The following is a 27,328-nucleotide window of genomic DNA, read 5'->3' as shown; positions in this document are numbered from 1 at the left end:
GTCAGTTTGGTATTACATTGCTTTATGTCCGGCATAAAAACCTGCAGGTTTTTACTGTGCATGTACGAGAATATAATATCTAATCGACCACTAGAGGGAGCAAAACGCTTGTGGAAAGGGAAAAAGAGTCCAAGGAGGGACCAGTAGCCACCCTGGAAATGGGGGACCATTGCAGAGAGCCTAGTTAACTTGTGTAGGGTTACCAACTCTGGAATGAGAAATATCTGGCAATTGGGGGATGGAGCCTGGGAATGGCAGGTTTTGGGGAGGGAGCTTGGGGGAAGGCATAATGCTATGTAGTCCACCCTCCAAAACAGCTATCTTCTCCAGGTGGGCTGTCGTCTAGTGGTCCCCTGTAATTCCAGGAGACCTCTGGGCTTCACCTGGAGGTTATCAACCCTAGATGGGGGCACCAGAAGCATTTTGTTGAGTGCCTACTGATACCTACAGCATGCTCTAGGTCTAGGACGTGCCTCTCAGTTCATACAGGACAGTCAGAGGGGGTCTCAACGTCCCCTTTTGTAGCCTTGATTGCACCTGACATTTCCCACCAGCTGCATGCTGCAAGAGAAGATGCACGAGGGTGGTCCAGCTATCCCTTGGGGAAGCTCATGCTTGAAACTGATCATCATATGGAGCAAGCTCTCATAAGCCTCTGAGAACCTGCAAGGCTTCTTAAGAACATAAGAAAGAGCCTGCTGGATCAGACCGGAGTACATCTAGTCCAGCACTCTGCTACTCACAGTTGCCCACCAGATGCCTTTGGGAGCTCACCTGCAGGAGGTGAAAGCAATGGCCTCCTGCTGCTGCTGCTGCTGCTGCTCCCGAGTACCTGGTCTGCTAAGGCATTTGCAATCTCAGATCAAGGAGGATCAAGATTGGTAGCCATAGATCGACTTCTTCTCCATAAATCTGTCCAAGGCCCTTTTAAAGCTATCCAGGTTAGTGGCCATCACCACCTCTTGTGGCAGCCTATTCCAAACACCAATCACACATTGCATGAAGAAGTGTTTCCTTTTATTAGTCCTTATTCTTCCCCCCAGCATTTTCAGTGTATGCCCCCTGGTTCTAGTATTGTGAGCAAGAGAGAAAAATTTCTCTCTGCTAACATTTTCTACCCCGTGCATAATTTTATAGACTTCAATCATATCCCCCCTCAGACGTCTCCTCTCCAAACTAAAGACTGCTTGGCCTCTGGTTTAGAAACATCTTCTTTAACAAGCTTTTGGAGTGATTTATTACATAGGGGTGTGTGTGTGTGTTTGTGTGTAAACCAATCTTTTTCTTTCTCTCCTCCAGGGGTCTTACTGGACATCCAGCAACACTTTGGAGTCAAAGACAGCGGAGCCGGCTTGTTGCAAACGGGTAAGAGACTAACTGGAGCTCCGTCGGCACGCTTTCCTGAGCCAAGGTTGCAGTGTCCTTGTGAGGGTGCGCTGGATTTGTTTTAAATGTTAATTAGCTGGCAACTCTGGCTCGTTATTCAAAAACGTGTTTCTGCCGCTGTTTGGCAGTGGCTTAGCTGCAGCTTTTGGTCTTTTGAGTTTGAATGGCGGCCAAAGTGGAGCGGGGAGCGGAATGCCACCCGTGCTGGTTGTAACCTTTGCCTGGGGCCAGCGTCTCTTTGCAGCGCAAGAAAGCAGGCAGGTTGGTGAGTCTGTGCCGCTTTGGCAGAGAAATGAGGTTCTAGCTGCAGCGTAGAGCAGCTGACGCTTGGGGGAATCCTCTTCGTTTGGAAATATTTGGATTTCTTGCAAGCACGATTAAATACGTGAGCTGTTAAATCTGTGGCCACTGGTTTCAAGGAGAAGAGCTAGTTTGGTGTAATGGTTACAGGTTCAGGTCAGGTTCTGGAAGAACCAGGTTCAAATCCACACACTACAGTTAAACTTCCTGACTTTGGCTCAGTGTCTTTCTCTCTTGTGCCTGTGGGTCCTTTTCAGTCCAAATGTGCACATCAAGAATTCTGGGTGTTCTACCAGCCAAGCCTGGCTTGCGAACCTGTGGTCAGATGGTGTCTTTTTTAGAGGCCGCATTTGGCAAAGCCAGTGTGTGTGTGGAAGGCAGAAGGGCAGAACTTTGGCAAAGCTTTGCCAGGGAGAAGTAGCACCCATCAGCTGCATCCTGGGCAGCGTAAGCACATGCGTGTACTAGAGATTTAGCTCTGTTTTCGGGTGCTCCAGACAAACTCACATTTTGTGGATCTCATATACTTGTTACAGCTTATTCTTGCCCTCCCTCCAAGACTTAGGCCCCTTCCGCACATGCAGAATAATGCCCTTTCAATCCACTTTCAGTGCACTTTGCAGCTGGATTTCACCGTGCGGAATAGCAAAATCCACTTGCAAACAATTCTGAAAGTGGATTGAAAGTGCATTATTCTGCATGTGTGGAAGGGGTCTTAGAGCTGCAAACCTTGCTTGCTGAAGTTTGCTCTCTCAGCCCCACCTTCCTCACAAGGTGTCTGTTGTGGGGAGAGGAGGGGGAAGGAGCTTGTAAACTACCTTGAATCTCCTTTTGGGGGAGAAAGGTGGGGTATAAATCCAAAATATTATTACTACTCCTCTTCCTCTTCCTCTTCCTCCTCCTCTCTCTTCTACCCAGGCAGGTCTTTCGTCCGCTCTGACTGGCATCTGTTTTCCAGGGACTCAGGCAGAGATGAGTCTTTCCCATTACCTGAGATCCTTTATCTGGAGTTGCTGGGGGTTAACTGCAGAGGTCGAGGACTTTTTGTATGCAGAGTATGCACCTTACTACACAAAGCCGCCAGAATTCTGGCAAACCACTGATCCACATAGCTCAGTCTTGTTTCCTGTGGCTTGCAGTGGCCGTGGAGGGTCTCAAGGCCTTCCCCAACCCCTGCTTCCTAAAATCTTTTAACTGGAGATGCCAAGGATTGATTCTGAGAATGCAGCATGCAAAATTGCTATTGCTTTCCTGAACAATGAGTAGAAATGTGGACTGTTGTCCAGCCAAAATGGCTCCTGTCATTCACGCAGGAAAAGGCTTTTCAGTGGCAGCCTCGCGGATGTCGAGTAACAGTTAAATGGGCCCTAACAAACTCTTCTTACCTGAAGCCGCCCTGTGTTTACACCAGCTTGACAATAGTGAGTCAGCTGCAGGGCACAGTTCTTCATAGCTTTCAGTGCTTTCCAAAGGAAGTCACAAACAGAGCTGTAAATGTGTTGTTGAAGGCTTTCATGGCCGGATTCAACTGGTTCTGGTGGGTTTTCCGGGCTGTGTGGCCGTGGTCTGCTGGATCTTGTTCCTAACATTTCGCCTGCATCTGTGGCTGGCATCTTCAGAGATGTATCACAGAGAGAAGTCTGTTACACACTGTGTCTAGTGAGAAGGGAATGTTTAGTGGGGTGTATATTGTCCATGTCCCAGGGTGGGGAACCAATCAGTAAATGTTTGGGTGTCTCTCTGAACACCGTGTGTAACAGACTTCCCTCTGTGATACACCTCTGAAGATCCCGGAAAACCCACCAGAACCAGAGCTGCAAATAGCTTTGGGGTAGATAGAGCGAGGGGGACCTTAATAGCTGTCGCATGAACCTTTATGGTGCAGAAGAATGATCTCCGCAAATAGCATCTCTCCTTGCTTTGTCCTCCCTCTTTTGGGGTTTTCCCCCCCGGTCCTCTTGCCCCCCCTCCTCCATCTTTCCAATGTACACCTCATTACCTATGACAGTATTTGGAGAGATGAGAACAAAGTGATTCCAATTTAGAAAGCCTAATGATTTTGGGCAGGGCTCTGCATTCCAAGTGATGTCTAGATTAAAGGTTGGCGTCAGAGAAGGAGCAGTTCGGGGCTGAAACGATACCGCCGGGTCGCCCTGACTACCAAACAGCTCGATTATTTTTGCAAAATCTCTTGTCCTCTGCCCAGAACGTTTTGAGAAGCTCCTTTCTCTCTTCCTTGGCTTAGGGCTTGCCAATTCAGGAACTAGCGGGGAGAGAGACGGGAGGCTATTTGCCTGAAACATCTTGCAAAGATGTATGATTTGTGCAATCGCTCCACATCAAACTCATACATTTAAAAAAAATAAATGTGTAGAATCACTTGTGCGGACTTCATGCCATTTAAAACTCCAGTATAGCCTCAATAAAAAGCAGCATTTGCTGTTAAACACAGTCGGACAACAGAACAAATTTAAACAGCCTGCGGCCTCATTTGCTGGAGTAGCAGAACCTGTGCATAAATTGGACCCTGCTGAATCAGACTAAAGGGAAACCTTCTGGCTTTGCACAGTGAGAAACTGGATATTTGTTTGGAAAGCCATAAACTGGGTACAAAGGCTAGGGTGGGTGGGGCATGCCACCCCTTACTCACTCCCTCCCTCCCCTTCCCATGTATGCCTCCCCTCCCTCCCCCTTCCTCTGCTAGGGTGGGTGGGCCATGTCCAGATGCCGGACCCCCTCCCTTGCATGCCACCCCTTACTCCCTCCCTCCCTCTCCTTCCCATGTATGCCTCCCCTCCCTCCCCCCTCCTCTGCTAGGGTGGGTGGACCATGTCCAGATGCCGGATCCCCTCCTTTGCATGCCACCCCTTACTCCCTCCCCTCCCTCACTACGGGGACTCCCTCACTACGGGTCCTCTTCCATTTTTTATGCCTGTTCCAACAATAGAGGTATACTGCCTCTGAAGGTGGAAGTTCCATTTTGGAAGATGATTGCATTGCATGCCTGCAAATCGTACCCTAGGACTATTTCTGGACAATTAGTTTTGCATTAGCATTGGGTCAAGTTCCTTGTACACAGTTTGTGTGTATGTGTGTGTGTCCCCCTAAAGAGGGAAATGAATCCTCAAAGAGCAGAGGGGACCAGATTCCGTCCCACAAGGCTCGACCGAGATGATGAGCCAAGATAGGCTATATTCACATTCCATGTGCATCTTCTCCTTACAAGATGCATGATAGCGCTTTCCCACCCCCTTCCTGCGAATTCCAATTTCATCTGACAAATGTCTCGCCCACTCTTGAAGAATGAGAATCAGAGGAGGCTAGAGCCAGCTAGGCTTTTGGCGAACACGTTTACACATTTTTGGAGGATTTAAGTTAACCCTGGGAACAAGCGGCTGGCACAGTTTAAAGCAACGTATCTGCATTGTAACGATATTCATAGATTCCTCAGACAGAGAGAGGGAAATGAGTCTCACTCCCATGGCTGTTAACGAATTTCTGTACTGTGCATGTAGGGATTGTAAATATATCTGGAATCCACATCAAAGCAATAAGTTTTCTGAGCCTTTAGAGGGATCTTGATCTGGTTTTAGAAAGAGGGTTATATGAAATAGTTTCTCCTTCCATTGAAAGGAATAGTTACGTATCTCAGGACCACCTAGAAAGTAAAAATGGGGAAAAGTGCTTTCTACCAGATCTTTCTGTAAAGGTCAACAAAGAATTTCTTAACATGCATCTCTACACAGTTTTGAATCAACGATCAAACAGAGATGATCAGTAGAAAACAAATGTGTTTATTCAGTGACTGTTGAAACATTTTCCTGGTTTGTATTGTCGAAGGCTTTCATGGCCGGATTCAACTATTTTTCTGGTTGATTTTGCTCTTATATACTAACCCTGAAGGACTGAACATTTCTTGGCCGTGTTCTTGGGGTTGGTTGGTCTTGTCCTCTAAGCACAACAAAGGTGATGGGAAATGAAATTTACCCTGCATAGATGGCCAGAGATGCTTTCTTGACAGAAAACCACCAGTTTTATTATGTTATTATTTTATTATTTATTTTATTCGTTTTGTATGTCGCCCCTCCCTGCAGGGCCTCAAGGCGGCTTCCAACGTTGATAGACAATTTCCTCTGAACCAATTAAAATCACGTCTCACTTTAAAAAATTAAAATCCTATTTCACCTTCAGTTTTCCACAGATGACATAAAATCTTAGAAACACTTCTGAGGGAATCTAAATGAACAGAGAAAAGAAAAGAGAAGGAAGGAAGGAAGGAAGGAAGGAAGGAAGGAAGGAAGGAAGGAAGGAAGGAAGGAAGGAAGGAAGGAAGGAAGGAAGGAAGGAAGGAAGGAAGGAAGGAAGGAAGGAAGGAAGGAAGGAAGGAAAGGGATGAACAAGTAGATATAGGTAAATACAGTTGGTACAGATACCAATTTGGTAAACAGAAGAATGGATTGATAAATCCCATGGTAAATAAGAGTTGAGTACATAGAGTTGAGTACATAGAAGTCCTTGGAGTGAAATGGGTCTCTGGTTTATATTCTGGAACCAGTCAGAGTTGAAAGGAAGCACTTCTTAACACAGTTCATACCAGGATAGGGTTGGCATGTTCTCCTTGACACTGGTGGGGGTGGGGCAGGTAGGGTTTTTAGGTCCAGGCTGGGTATTTGGGGTTGGTGCTTGAAGAGGCCAGGGACCTCAGTCGGGTACAATGCCATACAATGTCACCCTCCAAAGCATCCATTTTCTCCAGGAGAATCGACCTCTGTAGTCTGGGTATGACCTGTAATTCCAAGAGATCCCCAGGTCCCACCTGGAGGCTGACATTCCTGGGGAAAAGTAATGGCCGCTAATCAGAGGCGTAGCTCCAAGGGGATGGGGGGGGGTGGCGCACCGGGTGCGCACCCCTGTGGGGGTGTAGCGAGGGCATTCCGGGGGCAGGGCAGGGATGGGGGCAGAGGACGCACCAGTGCACTGGACGCTTTCCCACCTTGCTACGCCTCTGCCACTAATTTAGAGTGGCTTTAAAAGGGATTAGACCAATTCATAGAGGACATTGGTGGCTATTAGCTGTAACGACTCCATGGAAATTCCATGTTTGGAGGTAGACTATTTCTGAATCCCCAAATAGATGCCCAAAACTTCAAACATCAAAACATCTAAACTTTTCACCACTAAAGCAGCTTTTAAGTAAAGTATATATAAAATAACTTGATATAAAGCAATTCAGTAAAAACATTAAAGCGCACATAACACCAAAACCAGGGGGGAGGGTGAATAACGGTTATTGGGAATCTTCAGCAGAGTCAAACAAAGGTCTTCACCAACTGGCAGAAGACTATGTTAGAGGAGGCAGACAGATCTCCCTGGGGGAGAGAAGTGTAAAGTTGGAGAAATGTAAATTTGGTCAAACATCATTGCAGTACATACTGATCTAATATGTTTAAAGCATTCATTCTAATAGCACTCCAGGAAAAAATATTTTGATCACCATCAGGTCTGATAATTATGCTAATTACAAAAAGGAATGGAAGTCTCTATTGTGATGCAACAGTGAAATTAATTTTAAAATATTGTGATGAGTTATTACAACCTCACGGTTGGGCAGGCTTTCTGCACATAAGTAGTTCTCTTTAGCTCTTATCCTGGAACATCGCTTGGGGATTGGGTGGGTGTCAGCCGACAGTTCCAAAATACTTAAAAATTAACATGGACTAGAAGAAGAGGAAGAGTTTGGATTTACACCCGGCCTTTCTTTCCTGTATGGAGTCTCAAAGCGGCTTACAAACTCCTTCTCTTCCTCTCACCACAATAGACACCCTTTGAGGTAGGTGAGTATGGTAGAACTGTGTGTATGGTAGAACTGAGAGAACTGTGACTTGCCCAAGGTCATCCAGCAGGCTTCATGTGGAGGAGCAGGGAAACAAATCCCATTCACCAGATAAGAGTCTGCCACTCATGTGCAGGAGTGGGGAATCAAATCCAGTTCTCCAGATTAGAATCTGCCGCTGTTAACCTCTATACCATGCTTTTGTATGAAGTATGATTCCTAGTTTGCCATGCTGACAAGGGCTAATGGGAATCATAGTCCAAGAACATCTGGAGGGCCAAAGTTGGACATCCCTGAAATAAACTTTCAAAAGTCAAAGCCAGTTTTTAAAATGAAAAAGAATAGTTGCATTTACTGGAATAGACTAACATGGCAGCTGCTGTAAAGCTGTTAACCATGGAAGGGTCCAGTTTTTTTAAGGTAGGACAATTTTCCCTTCTCAGAGTTGCTTGCAGCTCAGAGGTATCCCATGAGAGATGCTTTGTGGTACTGATAGACTTGCCCAGGTTTTAGTTTTTTTCCTTTTTAATCCGAGATCCTTTAACTGATAGTGCTTAGAAATGAACCTTGAACGTTGCACATACCAGGAATCTACCGTTCAGTTATGAGCGCTCTGATAAGAATGACCCTTTGCTCCAAACACTCTGGCTCCTTCCGCACATGCAGAATAATGCACTTTCAATCCACTTTCAATGCACTTTGCAGCTGTGCGGAATAGCAAAATCCACTTGCAAACAATTGTGAAAGTGGGTTGAAAGTGCATTATTATTCTGCATGGGCAGAAGGGACCTCTGTCAATGGAAGAGGCACGAAATGGTGGTAGCTTTTCACCTCCCTTGGTTGCAGCATGAAAAATCAGCTTAGAAGCCCAAATTTACATCTGTGTGGCCTGGGTACAAATTCTGGCTCAGTTATGCATCCTCAGAGTAGATGTGAACCAGTAAGCGTCACCAACTCCTGCACTGAAATTGCACAAATGACGCCATGACGAAAAGGCCATGTGCAAAGGCTGACCTTGCTGCAAACCAGGGGGTCACACACTGTTGCCTGTTCTTTGGTGCAGCAGGTCTGTGGCTTTGTGCCCTAAAAGCTTGCAATCAGAAACACAAGAGGAATTAATTATCCCCCCCCCACCCAGAATCACATTCCCAGCCAGCCAGCCATCTCTGCGTAGATGGAGACACAGCACGGTCTCCGCAGTACTCTTAGCTTGTGTACTGATACAGCATTGTCTGCTAAACCAGCCATTTTGCAAAATTCTGGTCTTCAGAGGGCTCTTGCCACGTTGATATTTTTAGGAACCCTAGTGCCCTTCGTCAGCCAACGATTTCTGCTTTGACAAGATGGGGAGGCAGGGAGGCGAGACCCCCGCCCTGCCCTTTCCTTAATGGCCAAAGGCTTCTATACATCTATCTTTGGTCTTTGGGTTTGACAGCCAAGCGCCAGATGAAATTTGCTCGCAGGATCAGATTTGGCATACAGGATGCCAGTCATTCACCCTGACTCCACCCCGCTTTTTAAAGAGGCACACTTTGTATGCACTGGATCAGACCAGTGGTCTATCTAGTCCAGCATCCTATATCATACACTGGCCAACAAATAGGGCATAAAGATCAAGACCTACACACAATATTAAGAGCTACTAATTTCCCTCTCTTCCCTCCAGCTCGGTCTTTGTTTTAGCACTTTCTGCTGTCTTTTCTGTCAAGTGAATCCGTAGCGCCTTTAAATTTCCTGAGGGAGGAAAGGCGTCCAGCTGAAAGGCCGCCCTCGGTGGAATAGGCACTTGTGGTCAGTGGTGTGTGAAGGATGCAATGGAGCTTGGAGAAGATGGACTGTTTTTCTCTTCACATAATAAAAGAGAGAGAAAAATTCCAGACACACACACACACACTCTCTCTCTCTCTCTCTCTCTCTCTCTCTCTCTCTCTCTCTCTCTCTGAACCAAGAGAGAAACAGAGTGCCAGCCCACCTGTATCAGGGTGGGTCAGTCAACTGAAGGCAGAAATAGATACCGGAGCCATCCATCCTGTCAGGATAATTAAACCTTTCCTGTGTTTTCTCTGTCACTGTGGTGATACTGAGAAACAAATGGGTCTGTTCAGTCTTGTTCCAAAATATCAACCCAAAACCTCTTTTGGTGTTTTTTTGGGTGGAGGAGCCGTAGACTGGAAGGGTGTTTTTTATAGTTGCTTTTATTTATTTTTATTCACCTGGCCTCTAGTTGGTATTTTGGTTCCACAAAAATACTGTTCTGTGCTGGAAATCGGGTGGCGTCTTTCTAGGTGCCATTTTGTGATTTCTTCCGAATGGCCTGTCTCCTAAGGCAATGGCCCTTTTGGCCTACAAAATGGCTGCTCTTTTACGGAGCTGTGTGACCCCATTCTTCATTCCACTTCAAAATGACTTTTGAGCTACCTTTATAGCAAAAAGGGGGTATAATTAACAGCTTCTTTCTTCACCATCCTGATAAAGAGGGCAGAAGCGTTTATGCCTTTTTCTTGGTTTAGAAAAAAAGATTGAAAGTGGCTAGGGTAGTGATTTATAACATTTACATGGTATAGAGATAGCAGCTCCTCTCTAGTGGCATAGTGGATAGAGCAGTATAAGATTAGAGTTTCTGACTGGGAGAATAGGATCTGGGAGACCTGGATTCGAATTCCTGTTCTGCCATGGGAGCTCACTGGGCAACCTTATCTAAATTCACTCTCCCTTGGCTTATGTCATCTCACAGAATTGTTGTCAAGATAACATGGAGGCAGGGAGAACAACGTTGTCGGCTGCTTTGGGTCCCATTGGGAAGAAAAACTGAGTACATATAAACACATTTTTAGCAGTTTTGCAGCGTCGCAGTTCAACAAGCGAGATGCTGCTTTTCCATCAGGTGACGGCTGCTGTTTTTTTTCCCAGGACTTCAGTATGAACTAGAGCCCAAATGAGAGCTGTAAATAAGTATATTTCAGTTCAATCCTATGCAGAATTACTCCATTCTGTGCTCAGTGGTTTCGGCCAGTGGTGGGATTCAGCCGTTTCGCACCACTTCGGCAGAACCAGTTGTTAAAATGGTGCTTGTAAACAACCAGTTGTTAAATTATTTGAATCCCACCACTGGTTTCAGTGGATTTAGACTGCAGAAACTCTACAGAGCTGTAGCATTTGTTTCACAAATCTGACTTCCCGCCCGGATTTCCAAGTAGTATTTTTGTGGACAGTTCCTAGCTAAAGCACAGCAGTTGTGTATCCGAGAGCTGTCCTTGCAACACAATACTTTTCATACGTCTGTGGGATCATGGGGCGGTAGCTGAAAAGAATCCAAAGCCATTTCCCTCAATAGAGCCAAATTTGGCCGTCTCTTGAATGTGTGCGTTTACAGCTTCAGTTACACCTGAAGATAAACCAGTCACAAAGACCTGGGGCTGTCTCAGTCGTGGCTCCTGGGCATCATCCATCATGGACGACCAGAAGCCCAGGAATTGATTGGTAGCTAACAAGACAAGCTGGCTTGCAATCTGTCTGGCAGACTTAGCAGTCATTTTCTGAATTTGTTTATAAGTCAATCAGTGTCACATGAAATTGGAGGCACCTTAAAATACATCACCGTAGCAGGCTTCTTTGGCCTTGTTATTTGTGTAGGCCTGTTCTGTGGTCTTTGCCTTTCAGTCCAGTCAGACACACACTATAGAGGGGGTTGTTGGAAAAACAGCCTGTGCCAAAATCTCTTTGAGCTTAGAAAGCATCTACATGAAGAGGAGGGATTCAAGAGCAGCCCATGGAAGAGGACTGTATCACACGCCTGCCACAGATTGCCTGTTTCAGTTGTGTTTACTTACAATCATTTGACCCAGCAGAAAAAAGCCTGAGAGAATATTCATTCACAAACAGCAAGGTTATAGTTTTGTTTCACCAGCCGGAGATCTCCACAATCTACTAGCTATAATGCAGTCTACTGGGAGGGGAAAAGTAGAGAGGAGTGAGAAAACCCAAAGAGAGCTAAATGCATGCTGATCTCCTTTGCTTTCCCTGTGAAGGGAGAGGAAACGTTGAACGTTCAAAGCTTTTGGAAACCACCAGGATTCTCTGATCTGAAGGCAGAGTGACTTCTGAAGGGGGGAAACCCAAATCAAACCCAAAGGGAATATAAGCTCAGTGCGAAGGAGGCCACGACCGCATAAATGGCCATAGGTATTGTATTATATTGTATTATTTGATTTGTATACCGCCCTCCCCCGAAGGGCTCAGGGCGGTGAACAACAGCAGCAAACATCAGTAACCATAACATCAAGTAACAAAACATTCAATAAACATAGGATCAATAAACCCAACATTATAAACATAGAATTATAAACAAGAACATCAATAATCATAACGTCATAACCTATAGGTCAACAATAATCATAGCAGCATATATAACCAACAGAGAGAGTCATAATAAGCATAGATGGTGACTTTCCCATTCTGTAGCCTAACGTATACCCCATATTTCTGCCCTCATAGGGTAGGGTAGCCACATAGATTGAATTTAACAACATGTAATTGAAGTTCTGAGGGACTACATCTTCCAACAATTCTTCACTCAGTCTTAACAAAAAGTTGCCTTTTCCCTGAGGGCAGAAGAGTGAGTGAGAGAGGAAAAGAGGGGAAAGAAAAAGGAGGAGGTCTGAGAAAGTTCTGCTGCAAGGAACAGGGCTGTGGATAATTTGAAGGGCATGAGCAGGTAATTGTAGGGACAAAGAAACTGGAGTCCTAATATCAGTGTGGAGTTAATGGTAGACACATTTAATAATTATTTTTAATAGGGAAGCCTTGGAAAGAAGGGCTTGGAAGCCTTGCACTCTTATTACTTAACTGGCAAAAGGCCTAGTAAAAGACTTGCCCTTGGAACCCAGTTATTATGTCTCTCCTCCCTTTTCTCCCATGTTTCCTTTCCTTGGATGAAGCTCCCCTGTTTTCTTGCCTTCGTAAAGTTCTTGTTGCTATTAACTTTGTACTACTGCTGTGGTCGGAGCTCCACTAGGCTTGATATAGAGGTTTCTAGCCCCAGCATGTCTTCAGCACTTGACTGAAAGGTTGTTAACTTCCTCCGGAATGCTACTAACTTGTTTTATGTCACATATCCCATACTAATAAAATAACAATTTTATAATAATTTTGTAATATGCTTGCACACGTTAGCAGAAATACTGGAAGGTGGGAGTTGTTTGACTTATAACTGGGAGACTGGGTAGAATGCGAAAGGACTACTAGTAACTTCTTTCTTCTAATGGAAGTGGAAAAGTTGGAGTAATAGCCCGGAATATGTACAAGAGGAGCAAGCCATCAAACCCTTGGCGTAGTGGTTAAGAGGTTAAGAGCAGGTGCACTGGAGGAACTGCATCTGGAGGAACCGGGTTTGATTCCTCTCTCTGCCACTTGAGCTGTGGAGGCTTATCTGGGGAATTCAGATTAGCCTGTGCACTCCAACACACGCCAGCTGGATGACCGTGGGCTAGTCACAGTTCTTCTGAGCTCTCTCAGCCCCACCTACCTCACAGGGTGTTTGTTGTGAGGGGGGAAGGGAAAGGAGATTGTCAGCCCCTTTGAGTCTCCTATAGGAGAGAAAGGGGGGATATAAATCCAACTCTTTTTCTTCTTCTTGTGGCTAAAACCATGTTCCTAATCCTGCCTGGATGTAGTGGTTAAAGAGCAGTGGACTCTTATCTGAAGAACTGGGTTGGTTCCTCTATTTTCCACATGAAGCCTGCTGGGTGACCTTGGGCTAGTCACAGTTTTCTCAGAACTCTCTCCAAGGTTGCCCCCCCCCCCCAGCCTGTTGTAAACTGCAATGTCTGTGCAAATGAGAACGTGAGGGAAATGGCAAATTCGCCACGTAAAGGTTTTAAATGCAATAAAAGATAGCAATTTTGCAGAGATTCTCTGTTTATATTGATATATCACTATAGTAAGTAACAAAAATTTAAGTAATAACAAATCTGAAAAGGGGGAAGGGAAAAGGTGTGTACTTGTGTGCGAGGGGCTGGTGATGGGCAGAGGGAAGATGTCTGGGGTAAAGCTGTGCTCCCTGGTAAATCTCTCCTGCTCTGGCGGTGAAGAAAATTAAAATCATGGTTAAAATGGTGACCCTTGGCAGAGAATGATGGAAACTGAAAGCTGGGCTCAGGGAAATACAGCTTGCTGCAGTATCCCATTCGCCCCTGCTGCGCCGCAGACATCTTGTGTATAATGGGCCAAAAAATAAGATGACCCCATCCCCAATCTCAAAAATGTGAGACATTCTGACTTAACCCTTTCCTTCTTTCTCTCTCTCTCTGTCATTGTCCTGCAGTTTTCATCTGTAGTTTCATGGTGGCAGCACCAATATTTGGTTACCTTGGTGACCGTTTCAACCGGAAGATTATTCTGAGCTGCGGGATCTTTTTCTGGTCTGCAATCACTTTTTCCAGCTCCTTCATCACAGAGCAGGTAAGACCTTCGGAGGGGAAATGTAGCAGTGTGTCTAGAACAGGGCTGCCTCAGTAGCTTTCTTAGCTTGGTAGGGGAGGCTGGTTCTGAAAAGAGAGGGAACATCTGGCAAAGAAGGGTCCAGATGTTTGGTATCTAAAATGGGAAATGCTCACACTTGCCACTAATTCTTACTCGGGGCTATTCAATACTTGTAAAAGGGACGGGGATTAAAATATGAAAATTTTCACCAGGATAACTGTTACCCCTCTGGGATATAGGTGTCGGAAGGTTTCAACAGATAAGAATGTATACTCAGATGTAAATCCCCGTGAGTTCATTGGGACTTACTTCCTAGTAAGTATGTTTAGGATTACAGCTGGAGAGAGCAAGACTGCTAAAAACTGGGGTTGCTTAGTGCACGGGTCTGCAACCTGCGGCTCTCCAGATGTTCATGGACTTCAAATCCCATCAGCCCCTGTCAGCATGGCCAATTGGTCTTGCTGGCAGGAGCTGATGGGAATTGTAGTTCATGAACATCTGGAGAGCCGCAGGTTGCAGACCCCTGGCTTAGTGCATGTCTGCACTAATATCTGCAGTCTGAGAGGAGGAGAAAAATTAGAACTAGAAAACACAAAAATAGCATGTACTATTTGGACATCTAATCTCAATAGGACTAGTGGCAGATTTGGATGTCAAACTTTGTAATACTGAATGCACTGAAATTTTCAATCTATTATACACATTATATATAGCTTATGAATTGTACACCGAATGAATCACGTTGTTTACATCCTTGAAAAAATATATATACATGCAGGAATAACCATTATCTGGCTTGCTATTTATTACAAGTCAGTAACGTCTTGAGAAACATTTTATCCATTCCAAGAGAGAAAAATCCCATCTCCTCATTTTCCCCACTGGAAATATTCAGGGGCGAGGGGAGTCCTCAGTTTCTTTTCCAGGCCTTTACATCTCTGTTCAAGCCCCAAGCCCGTGAGATGTAATCCAGTTTGTATGTCAGCTCAGGTGCTATTCTCACCTAATGTTGGAAGGCCAAATTTAGCAGCCTTAAACAGTGTTCGTTGGGTTTCACAATATGAGCTCTTTTGCAACGCAAGTCAGTTGTGCTCATGTGGGTCTCTGTGGCTGTTGGCGCTGTGTGATGTGACAAGCCGTGACTCCTGAGGACAGAGGTGCTGCTCTTTTGAAACCTGCCACGGAGGAGGGCTAATTAATGCATTCCTGGGAAGAAAGATCAAAGCGTCGAAGGCAACTCTGGCTCCATTGAGAGATTTTTCGCTCTGGGCAGGGCTTTGCTCATTTTCTCAGTCTGGAAATATTCCACCTATCGCCTGAGTCCCATCACACCTAGATGGTCACCCACCCTGTCCTACAGGCGGGAGTTTCTGTTAAATCATGGGTCCTGCCTCATAGGGAGAGGGAGTAAATGGCAGGTCAACCTGTCATACAGGTGTATTTCCCAGACAGCATCTATCTGGGTTGTACTATTCATGGTTGCAAAAAAGATGCCCTGTAACAGGGAGAGCCAGAGTGGTGTTGTGGTTAAGAGCAGGTGGATTCTAATCTGGAGAACTGGGTTTGATTCCCCACTCCTCCACTTGAGAGACAGAGGCTTATCTGGTGTGTTTCTGCACTCCTACATTCCTGCTGGGTGACTTTGGGTTAGTCACAGTCCTTTGGAACTCTCTCAGCCCCACCTACCTCACCAGGTGTCTGTTGTGGGGAGGGGAAGGGAAAGGAGCTTGTAAGTCACCTTGAATTCCCTTACAAGAGAGAAATGTGGAGTATAAATCCAAAATCATCATCCTCCTCCTTCCCCCTCCCCTCCCTTGCATGTCACCTCTCACTCACTCCCCTCCCTTGCATGCCACCCTTCCCTTCCCTTCCCTTGCATGCCACCCCTGACTCCCTCCGCTCCCTCAATCCCCTTCCCTTGCATGTCACCCTACCCCCTCCCTCCCTTCCCTTTCCCTCTGCTAGGGTGGGCAATGTCCAGTTGCCAGGCCTCCTCCCTCTCCTCCCTTGCATGCCACCCCTCCCCTTCCCCTTCCCTCACTCTTCTAGGGTGGGTGAGCCATGTCCAGATGCCCGGCCCCAGTGGTGGGATCCAAAATTTTAGTAACAGGTTCCCTCGCCAGCCCCCCCCGCTCAGCAAAGGGGGCAGAGGCATACCTAGGCAAACCTGAGCCCTGGGCAAAACCTGAGTTGGATGCCCCCCCCCCCAAGGGCAGCCACCCCACCACGACCCCCCCAATTTTTTTTGCACCAGGTCATTTCTAAATCATCATCACATTATAGAAAATGCCCCAACTCACAAATCTGAACACAGCAATGGTGAAACACACAGGTTCTTTGATAGAGACTGGTGAGATAAAAGGTATGAAAGGCTGAGAATCCATGAATTGCAGTACCTGAAAGGGATTCACCCAGTTCAGGGAGTTACGTTATTAGTCGTAATTGCTATATGGAACCTTCACGTTCAAAGGCAGTATGTGCCTCGGGGAGGCGAGGGCGTGGAGATGGAAAAGTGGACCCAATTAGTAACCCCCTCTCGGCACACACAAATAATTAGTAACCCACTCTCGGAAACTGGTGAGAACCTGCTGGATCCCACCTCTGCCGGACCCCCTCCCCTCCCTTGCATGCCACCTCTCACTCCTCCTTCCTAAGCCCCACCTATAAAATGGCACCTACTGGACAATGAGCATGCTTAGTCCTCATCAGGTTGTTGTGTTCTTTTTAAATTCCCTTTAAAAAAGACACCCAGAAAATAGTATTTCTTTGCATGCTGGGAAAGCTATGTTTGCAAAAACGATTACATATCTAGGGAAATCTCTGATTTGCTGCCTTACATTCAACTGTGAACAGATAACATGCCGGGGGGCCATGAGGATTCACTTTGCTGGGGGCAACAAATAATTTGGAAATCCTCCCACCCCCTGCCTTTTCCCTTCAGGATTCTATAATTTCCCAGAGTTTTCTCATCTCCCTTTGATTTGTTTTCCCCCTCCTTCTTTCACTGACTTTCGACTGCCATCAATATTTCATACCTCCTAGAACACACTCAGTCCCCCTCGGGCTATTTCCCCAGTCCCATTGGGCTAATTTACGAACCAAAGTAACCTGGGTAATCCCAAGTATATGGAAACCCCTGTCTGATATGTGGGCGGCCCGGCTTTTCAGGTTTCCTGGTTGGCACAAGTCACCTTTCCTCGTAGTTGTGGTAATATTATGTAATAGCATTAGCACCAGTACCCGGTTGGTAACCCAACATAAAATTTAGCACTGTTACAACAGAAGTCTCCTGCAAGTCTGAACCTCGGCATTTGGTTACACTGGACAAACCCCCATCTCCCTTCCTCAGCCTTTCTTTTTAAAAAATTGAGATGAAAGTATCACCTGCCTACAGGACTTCTGGGAGATAATATTTTCTTCTTTTAAAAAGAAACTGAGGCACCTGCCCCTCCTTTACCTTCACAACACCCCTGTGCTGTGGGTTAGGCTTAGGGAGCGTGAAGGGCACAAGGTTCCCCAGTGAGCTTACATTGTTGAGTGGGGGATTTTGAAGCCAGATCTCCTCTCTTTTAACCTGATCCTCAAACTACGACATTATGGGCTGCGACCTTTAACGGAAAGTGCTGCTTGAATATTTGTGTGTGACCACTAGTGGATACTGCTATTCCGAAAGAGATAGAATTAAGGAGGTGTAACCTTGCCCATTGGATACTGCTGTTGGGTACTGCTATTGTGTGTGACCACTAGTGGATACTGCTATTCCGAAAGAGATAGAATTAAGGAGGTGTAATCTTGCCCATTGGATACTGCTGTTGGGTACTGCTATTGTGTGTGACCACTAGTGGATACTGCTATTCCGAAAGAGATAGAATTAAGGAGGTATAATCTTGCCCGTTGGATACTGCTATTGTGTGTGACCACTAGTAGATACTGCTATTTCAAAGAGACACAGTTAAGGAAGTGTAATCTTGCCCAGGAAGGAGCAACATTTTGGGTTCTCAGCCATATTGAAAGGAAAATGGAGTCTTTTGGACCAGTTGTCTCTATGGTATTTTGCTGACTACACGGCAGGCAGGGCGTGAACTAGAACTCTCCTTGCATAGGGAGGCAGTCACTGGGGAACCCTAATTTGTTGGATTCCTGCCTAGTACACTTTTGTTAAAACCAAAGGCAGCCTTCTTGGGCAAAGATTATGAATGAAGAAAAGACAGTATCAAAGGAGCCGCTGTGGCTCACTGGTAGAGCATCTGCTTGACATGTAGACGTTCCCAAGTTCAAGCTCCAGCATCTCCAGTTGAAAGGATGACATAGTGGGTGATGTGAAAGACCTCAGCCTGAGACCCAGGAAAAACTGCTGCCAGTCTGATTAGACAATACTGATGATGGGCGTTTATGTACTTGCAGTCTCCTTTGCATTGAGCATACATTCCCGTACATTCCTGTTGGGTTGGATTTTTGGTTATGCAGATACTTCCCCATCTCCAGAACCCACCGCGCTCCCAGATCTGAGAATGTCTGTGGTTTCCGAAAGTTTTCAAGTACAACTTTTCAAGGGAAACAGCAGTGAAAACAAAGGGAATCGATGCGCATTTCCCTTTCTTCGGCTTTTCTTGCTCTTCCCAAGAGCAGTTCCTCTCTCATGAATTAAACAAGGAAGTGTGTGTGTGTAGGGGGGGACAGATGATGGATTAGAGCCGTGGTGGCGAACCTTTGGCACTCCAGATGTTATGGACTACAATTCCCATCAGCCCCAGCCAGAATGGCCAATTGGCCATGCTGGCAGGGGCTGATGGGAATTGTAGTCCATAACATCTGGAGTGCCAAAGGTTCGCCACCACTGGATTAGAGTATCTGTGGATGCTTCAGTGGTTTTTTTCCCATTTAAACTAAAAATGGCGGGAAAATCCCACTGAGAAGTACACAGCTCCTGAAAGACTGTGAGCTGAAAGGTCGCTTCATGTGTTCTTGTGTCTTCTGTTGTGGAGTTTATGCAGTCCCTAATCTACGAAGGTCTGGATAGCCTCAGGCTAGCCTGATCTTGTCAGATCTCAGAAGCTAAGCAGGGTTGGCCCTGCTAGTATTTGGATGGAAGGCCTTTAGGGAATACCAGCGTTGTGACCCCTGAGGCAGACAGTGACAAACCACCTCTGAATGTCTCTTTTCTTGAAAACCTGACCAGGCGGTTATCATAAGTCAGTTGTGACTTGATGGCAAAAAAGAATAGAAACCCAGCCAAGACATTTTCAATTTGGGGCATCTTCAACGTTCTCATCTTAGATGTTTCATTCTTCAAAAGTGCAAAAATTAAAAAAAAAGAAATTCCCATTACAGTTGTGTTTTTCACGTGCTTTTTTCCAGTTCCGCCTGTTTTCTATTTTCTTCACACCAAACTTCCTATAAAAGGTACTCATTTTTAAAATCCCACACATCAGTAAAACAGCAGTCTGCACCTAATTTACCTTTAAAAAGACCTGGGACACACAGAGAAAAAGACAAATGAGTCACCGTGGCCAACAGCTAAAGGCTTTGGCGAAAAATAAAGATGAATGTAAAAAGTGGTGGCACCCGGGATTTTTGCTCATTCTGTTTCCAGTGGTCTACGAAGGCCCCTGCCACGCCTAGCCACGTGGCTGTCAGGCCCACACAACCAGCTTCCCTGTGGTCTCTCCCCAGAAGGTGCCTTGGAAGGCAAAAGACCCCACCTTTTGCCTAACATTTCGCTGCCAATGAGTTCACGTCTTTCTTTTTTTAAACCTAAGGCTAGGAAATGGGAGTTGTTCCCTATGCTGTGGCTTACCGCAGTTTACTATCTTGAGGTGAAACTTGTTTGTGCCTGTCTAAACATATATATTTTTTAAAAAATCGAGTTTAGATACCTTGAGGATAAAAATACGGATTCAATTATCGTAATGAATACGTGCTGAGGTCCCTTTGCTGTTGGTCGTGTGGCTGAAACTGAGTAATTCCGACTGTCTGCAGGCAGCATCCATTCTGTAAACCCTTTAGGGCACGTCCACACTACAGGCTTAAAATAGAAAGATATGGGTAGGCCTCTGCGGGTGTCACTTCAGGTTACATTTTTCAGACATCCTTCCCAGTTCCACCCCAATAACTTTCAGTTGGACATCACCTGCAAGTGCCCCACTGGGAAATCAGTTACCATGCGTAGAGGTGACCCAGTTTGGACAGGGACTATGGATTGGAAGGTGTGCCATATGAGGAGGCCAGGGCCCTGCGGGATCTGGCCCAGTTCTGCGAGACAAACATGTTCCACCAAGCACATGAAGAAGAAGAGGAGGAGGAGGAGGTGGAGGAGGAGGAGTTTGGATTGATACCCCACCTTTCTCTCCTGTAAAGAGACCCAAGGTGGCTTACAAACTCCTTTCCCTTCCTCTCCCCACAACAGATACCTTGTGAAGAAGGTGGGGCTGAGAGAGTTCTGAGAGAGTTGTGACTAGCCCAGTATCACCCAGCAGGAATGTAGGAGTGTGGAAACATGTCTAGTTCACCAGATAAGCCTCTGCCACTCAGGTGGAGGAGTGGGTAATCAAACCCGGTTCTCCAGAATATGAATCCACCTGCTCTTAACCACTACACCATGCTGACTCTCATGGATGAGGGACTTTCATCTGCTCCATTACATCCACTGTTCACCAGGCTGAGACCTGCCTATATGCTCTCCTTTGTCCCACTCTCCATCTACTTTGTGGATGTCTGTAAGTTTCGAGAGTGAACTCTGCTGGGATCAATTGTTTAGACAAGTAAACAAGCCTCCCTGGCAGTCTGTGATGCGATGCCCAAACAGAGGACCTTTTTCCTGTGTTTTTCTGGTTGTTGATACTATTTGCCATGCAGCAGGGAATTCAATGTTTGCTGCTGAAAGAGCGCTGGCTCTTCAGTTTGGAAAACAGAGAACTACCTGATCAGAAAGGAAACACCCTCCCCCCAAAACCAAAGTGAGAACCCACAAAGAATTTGTGTGGGGTGAGTGTGTGGATAAAAATTGGAAATTTTCTCCCCCATGGGCACTCACATCATGCCTTACCACTGTGATAATCCAAGAGATTCCAGAGATACAGGTGGTTATATCCGCAGCAGCCATTTTAATATCAGGACTTTTTTTGACAGTGGAAGCACACTACTTCCACTTCCACCGAACCACACAAAACCACATTTTTATCTTTTGGTGGGACAGAGTACACAGAGTAGTACCCCCTGTGCTGACCATAGAGTGTGTTTTTTTGTCCTCGTTGAGGCAGGAAAAAATAAAAGTCAAAAACAGAAAACAATTTCTGTAACAAAATTAAGAATGGGTACTATTTGGGCAGATGCAATTTAATCCTTTCACAAAGGACTTCCAACATGTTTGTAACTCTGAAAATATGAAACTTCTTCAGTAATTTCTTATCACACATATTGTAGCCATTGGGAACAAAAGCAATACATATATACTTGAAAACATATTATACAGCTTACAGGAATCATTCCTTACTGCTGCAGACAGTATGAAGATTTTTATAGAAGACTGTTCATGTAGAGTGTGTAAAATCATGTGTTAAATCAAATCTCAATAATTCCAAAGGTTTTTTTCTGTGCTTTCCCAGTTTGGAATTGTTTGTGTTGGGGAGTTTAAAACAAACAAGCAAAACGCTGGAGGTGGGAAACGCACAAGCGAAAGGTTTCTTTTCTAAATGTTTCTATCCCCCTCGCGCCCACCCCGGCTTTCACATTTCTTCTGCTAATCTGCTTTTACTGGTCTTGTGAGACCGGCTTGAAATGACCCATGAATAGCACACGGGCTTCATTTTTCAGCCTCTCTATCGGAAGCATTGGGTTCTGTCCCTTAAGCAAATAAGCCTGCCCATTGCACGGAAGCAGGATTATCATCAAATCGGCAAAAGTCTTGCTGATGGCAAGCAGGTCCAATCAAGGATGCTGACAGAGACTTCTCTGTGGAGTCCTCCGCGGCTGCTCATTAAAATCCAAACCCTCGGAAAAGGCATTCCGTGGCTGGGAAGACTCCTGGGAAGAGAACTTCAATTTTGGGGGCTGGCTTTGAGGACCACTTTACATGTATAGCAAAGTCAATTGGTAACGTGCTTCAGAACCACAGCTAGATGCATGTCAACATTGGCCCAAGGGGAAAATAAGAGGCTCCGCTTGTAAAAAGATACTACGTCAAAAACAAATATCTCTGGGACCCGTTTTCTGACATACTAATTTGTTTTCATTCATAGCATTTCTCTGCATCCATTTTTATCCTGTGCTTTCTTCAGGGAATTTAGGAATGTCTACATGGTTCTCCCTTCCCCCATTTTATTCTCACAATAGCCCCGCTTAAGGACAGATTAGGCTGAGAGAGTATGGTGTAGTGGTTAGTGTCTGACTAGGATTGAGGAGCCCTTTGTTCCAGTCTATACTCAGCTATGAAGCTGACTGGGGTGACCTTGGGCTGGTAACTGTTGCTCAGCCTGAACTCTGTAGCTGGCTCATGGGGTTATTATATGGGAAGAGAAAGTCCCTTAGATGTTGTATTCATGTTGGCACCAGTTTCTACCTTCGGCTTGGATTGCTCTTCAGTAAAAAGGCAGTAAAAGGATGAAGAACCTTAATCCACCACACAAACAGACACACCAGGCTGTGATTTCTGCTGACTCTTATTTTGGGTATTCTGGGAACATTTTGACTCCCCATTGAACACCGAGCTCTGGTCTTCACATGGGACAGAATAACGTGGCAGATGGTTGAAGTGGTAGATGGGCTGTACAACTTTAAGCCTGCAGAATCACATGGCTCAAAATCCCTCTGTATTAACAATTCCTTGCAAGAGGAAAACTAGCACAGAACTGGGCCAGAACTCTTCTCCCTGATGTGCTAATTGCTTGCTTGCAGGGAACATTTAATACATGGGCATTAAAAAATGTGATGCACACGGATTACCTTTTTCTGTTGGATGCTGACGGGTGTACCTCAGCCAGCATTGGCTTGGAGTGGACATTTGAACATGGGTTTTGTGGGGAGAGCGGCTCCTTTGGCAGAATGGACTTATTTCGAGGGAAGATGGAGGATTTCACATCCCTGATTTTGAGCAAAGGAGAAGTACGTGCTGATTAGTGGCAGATCACCTGCTTTGCATGCTGCAGATACCCGTTCTCATCCTCAGCTACTGGATCTCAGGACCCAACTAGACGTGTTAAACAAACTAAAATTGATCCTCCCCACAAACATTTTCAAGGGCCAAAACAGCTTTGCGGGGGCAGCCGTTTCAGCATTCAATAAGGCGCAGCCAGAGGGGAAATGAGAGTGCCATGTTTCGTGGCATTTTCAAATTACTTTAAAATTACAGTTGGGTCCTCATGGTGGTGACAAGGATGTTGCCCGATCTAGGTAGGCTTGCAGTTAGCAGAGTCAGAAAAGACCCCGGAGAGCCTCTGCTAGTCAGGATAGACAATACAAACCCACCCCCTTCTGTTTCTCGAGGCTGCACATCTCAAAAGGGGCGGTTTTCCTTTCCAACATGCTATATAAATAGCAGCATGTTCCTAAAATTAGCCGCTCTTTTCATTTGTTCATTGTTTCCACCAAGACTCCCCTGTCTCTCTACCCCTGAATAGCCCTTCACGTTTTATCTAACGTGACTGGGGTTTTTCTTTTTTAATGCTGAATTCTATTTAGCGCTTCTCTGCTCCTTTTCTGCTGCCAAACCAGCTGATGCATCTTCCCGGGAGGACTCGACATGCAGGCAATTAACAGAGTCAGTGTGTTTTATCCTGCTCCCATGTTGGCACATTAAATTATAACTTTTGTTCCTTTTCTTCTTTCTGGCATCCTTAGCTGGGGATAAGGATCAAAGCTAGCAAAGGTTTTCCCATATTGGGGAGATACGGAATTGTGTGCCAACCGACGGCTTGCTTGGGGATTCCCAAAATAACCCTGTATCTTTTATGCTCTTACACACAATTGAGGTGGTATAAAAATAGATTTCCATCAAGCTTCCAGCGAACACGTTTCAAGGTAAAGCCGGGATTCTTAAGTGCTTCAGTAATTTAGTGTAAAACTTGGAGTCATCTAAGGGAAGCGCAGAATTTCAGCACTCCGCTCCCATTTTCTGGTGGAAGTGTTAGAGGGAGATTACTCCAAAGCCCTTACAATGTTGCAGGGATCTCTGTGCCAGTTGAAAAGGGTGTCTGAAGGGAGATAGCAGCCCTTTGCGCACAAATCACCAAAAACGTTAGGAAAACATTTTCAACAGAAACTATTCCTGGCCGCCATTACGTGATTTCTCCCTTATGTTTTGAGTTCCGTATCGCATCGATGCTTCCATATCTCAAAGCTCCTCAAAGCTCCATTTCTCCTATAATCATAAGAACATAAGAAAGAGCCTGGTGGATCAGACCAGAGTCCATCCAGTCCAGCACTCTGCTATTTGCAGTGGCCCGCCAGATGCCTTTGGGAGCTCGCATGCAGGATGTGAAAGGCTTGCCTTCTACTCAGTTAATCAGTCAAAAACGGCCCTGTGTTGCTTCGTATCCACGTGGATCTCCAGTCCACAATTTTTTTTAAAAAAGGCTGCACGCACATTGCGCACAGCTCACTGCATTCTCATTGGATGGGAGGCTTTATGTCACTGCCAGCGGCTGGAAAAACTAATCCAGATTCACCCCCACAACTCCCCCCCCCCCAGATTGCCCACACGTTTTTTTGAAAAGGTCTACTTTCTTCCAGGTTCTAAAATAACGTGCGGGGGGGGGGGGGGGGGGGATGGGATGAAAGCGTGTTCAGCACTGGTGCAGTGGGGAGTTCTGCTGGAAACCTGGATATTTTGTGTGACGAGCACGCATCTAATCCTCAGTGGGGAATCGACGGATGCTTATTAAGGGGACTTTCTGCACTGACACTTTGGAATGTTTTGAGGCAGGAAATGTTTCCTCCAGGGAGTTCCTCATTGTTTTTACCCCCAAACGTTTTATTTGGAGCCTCAAAACATTTTACATGAATCCCCTTTAAAACTATTCTCTGGCTGAAACGTTTAAAAATGGCTTCCTTTGACTGTTCACCTCTTTGCAGTTCCTGGACTTCCTCCTCGGTTCCATTTTCTGTGCTTACGCTCTGTTCCCCTTCTCCTGTTTTTGGAGCCTTATTGAAGCCTTTTTGTGTGTGTGCCATTTGGGGGCTATTCTTCAACAGATGCAGCATAGAAAGTTCAGAGAATCATAGCACGAAGCTGTGAAGTGATAGAAGCCAGGAGTCAACAACATACTCCAAAAAAGGGGGGCAAAAATCACAAAATGGCCAGGAATCGTTTTGAGGTGTGAGTGCGGACATAAATTGTGGTAAAGGGGATTGAAAACATGTTATAAACATTTTGGGAAGAAAGGGTCAAGAATTATACCCTACCGAGTCCTGAAAGCTGGACCTAATCCAAAACCCATGATTTTGCATCTTTTTTGGGGTGTGTGTCTGTGTGCAGCAGTGGCATAGGAGGTTAAGAGCTCGTGTATCTAATCTGGAGGAACCGGGTTTGATTCCCAGCTCTGCCGCCTGAACTGTGGAGGCTTATCTGGGGAATTCAGATTAGCCTGTGCACTCCCACACACGCCAGCTGGGTGACCTTGGGCTAGTCACAGCTTTTCGGAGCTCTCTCAGCCCCACCTACCTCACAGGGTGTTTGTTGTGAGGGGGGAAGGGCAAGGAGATTGTAAGCCCCTTTGAGTCTCCTGCAGGAGAGAAAGGGGGGATATAAATCCAAACTCCTCCTCCTCCTCCTCCTCCTCCTCCTCCTCTTCTTCTTCTTCCTCTTCTTCTTCTTCTTCTTCTTCTTCTTCTTCTTCTTCTTCTTCTTCTTCTTCTTCTTCTTCTTCTTCTTCTTCTTCTTCTTCTTCTGTGTCTGTTTGGCTAATCTTCCTCTACTTCTCCTATTTGAGGTGGCAACTTGCATGTGTTAAATACAGCCACAGTGGAGTTATTGAGGAAAGCGACTATCCATTGCACACAAACAGCAATTAAAAGCAAAGCTAATTATACCGCCGGACCATTGGCAGTCCACAAAGGAAACCCGTCATTGACTTGTGCCAGCTTCCAGAGCGCTTGCCAAAAACCTGGGGTCTCCTTGATTTTCAGAAGGTTAACAAGGGTAAAAAAAAGGCCTTTCCAGAATTTAATTCTTCTTTCTCAGTGAAGCAATGGGAGTACGGCCCACAGCGTGCTGCCTGCCAAAGAACTGCGTTCTCTGAGCTGAGCCTGCTCTCTGAGATTTGAATCAGCACCTCAGTGATTTACCAGGCCCACATGGCCTCTGAGATAATCGGGGTTCCCATAGCTTCTCTGTCCTTCTCTCTGTTATTTGATCTGCTGCCCAGCTCTCCGCTTGAGAATCAAAGGATGCCATCCCTTTGGCTCTGGCCTTGGTCCTTGCCGTTCTGGGCACGCCCAGGTCTGAAGCCAAGCTTCGCTTGTTTTTAATGGCTGGTTTTTAATATTGTGGTGATTTTAATTGTAAACCGCCTGGAGCAAGACTCTGAGGAGGTGGCAAAGAAATACCCCAAATAAATAAATAGGTGCCAGCATGCAGAGGAGAACAAACTTGGCAGATTTTATGAAGTTGTTCTTTTTTTGTTTTTATTTATGTCAGTTATGCCTGCCTTCCCCCTCAGTGAGGACCCAAAACAGTTTGCAGTGTTCTCTTCCATTTTAACCTCACACCAACCCTGTGAAGTAGGTCAGGCTGAGGGTTATGACTGGCCCAAGGCCACCCGGCAAGTTTCCATGATGAGAGGGAAGATTCAAAGCTGGTCCTCCCAGCTCTTAGTCCAACATTCTTACCACTACACCACACTGTCTCTCACTTATTACCAACTTAACAGGGTGCTTCTACTTTCTCCCCGGCCATCTTCAGTAACGGACGCTGCGCTGATCGACTTAATGCATTCTTTGTGTCCTTCATAATTAATAGTGACTGTTACAGGTGGTACCATGGAGCAGCAGTGGCGTAGGAGGTTAAGAACTCGTGTATCTGATCTGGAGGAACCAGGTTTGATTCCCAGCTCTGCCGCCTGAGCTGTGGAGGCTTATCTGGGGAATTCAGATTAGCCTGTACACTCCCACACACGCCAGCTGGGTGACCTTGGGCTAGTCACAGCTTCTCAGAGCTCTCTCAGCCTCACCTACCTCACAGGGTGTTTGTTGTGAGGGGGGAAGGGCAAGGAGATTGTAAGCCCCTTTGAGTCTCCTGCAGGAGAGAAAGGGGGGATATAAGTCCAAAACTCCTCCTCCTCCTCCTCCTCCTCCTCCTCCTCCTCCTCCTCCTCCTCCTCCTCCTCCTCCTCTTCT

General features: G+C 45.9%; 1 protein-coding gene across 2 annotated transcripts in view; it reads left to right on the top strand.

The window, feature by feature from the left end:
• The window catches only part of LOC125445971 (protein spinster homolog 2-like), a 121,665-nt gene that overhangs the window by 53,464 nt on the left and 40,873 nt on the right, over positions 1-27,328 (top strand). For both annotated transcript variants that reach the window (XR_007246349.1, XM_048519426.1), the window contains exons 2-3: positions 1,300-1,365; positions 13,842-13,978. Coding sequence is in view for 1 of the 2 variants with exons in the window: in XM_048519426.1 (XP_048375383.1) it covers positions 1,300-1,365; positions 13,842-13,978 (203 nt within the window). In the remaining variant the exon portion in view is untranslated. The remainder of the gene's footprint in view (positions 1-1,299; positions 1,366-13,841; positions 13,979-27,328) is intronic.

Source organism: Sphaerodactylus townsendi, linkage group LG16 (genome assembly GCF_021028975.2).
Source record: "Sphaerodactylus townsendi isolate TG3544 linkage group LG16, MPM_Stown_v2.3, whole genome shotgun sequence".
Taxonomy (NCBI): domain Eukaryota; kingdom Metazoa; phylum Chordata; class Lepidosauria; order Squamata; family Sphaerodactylidae; genus Sphaerodactylus; species Sphaerodactylus townsendi.
This window is presented reverse-complemented; position numbering and strand designations above follow the sequence as displayed.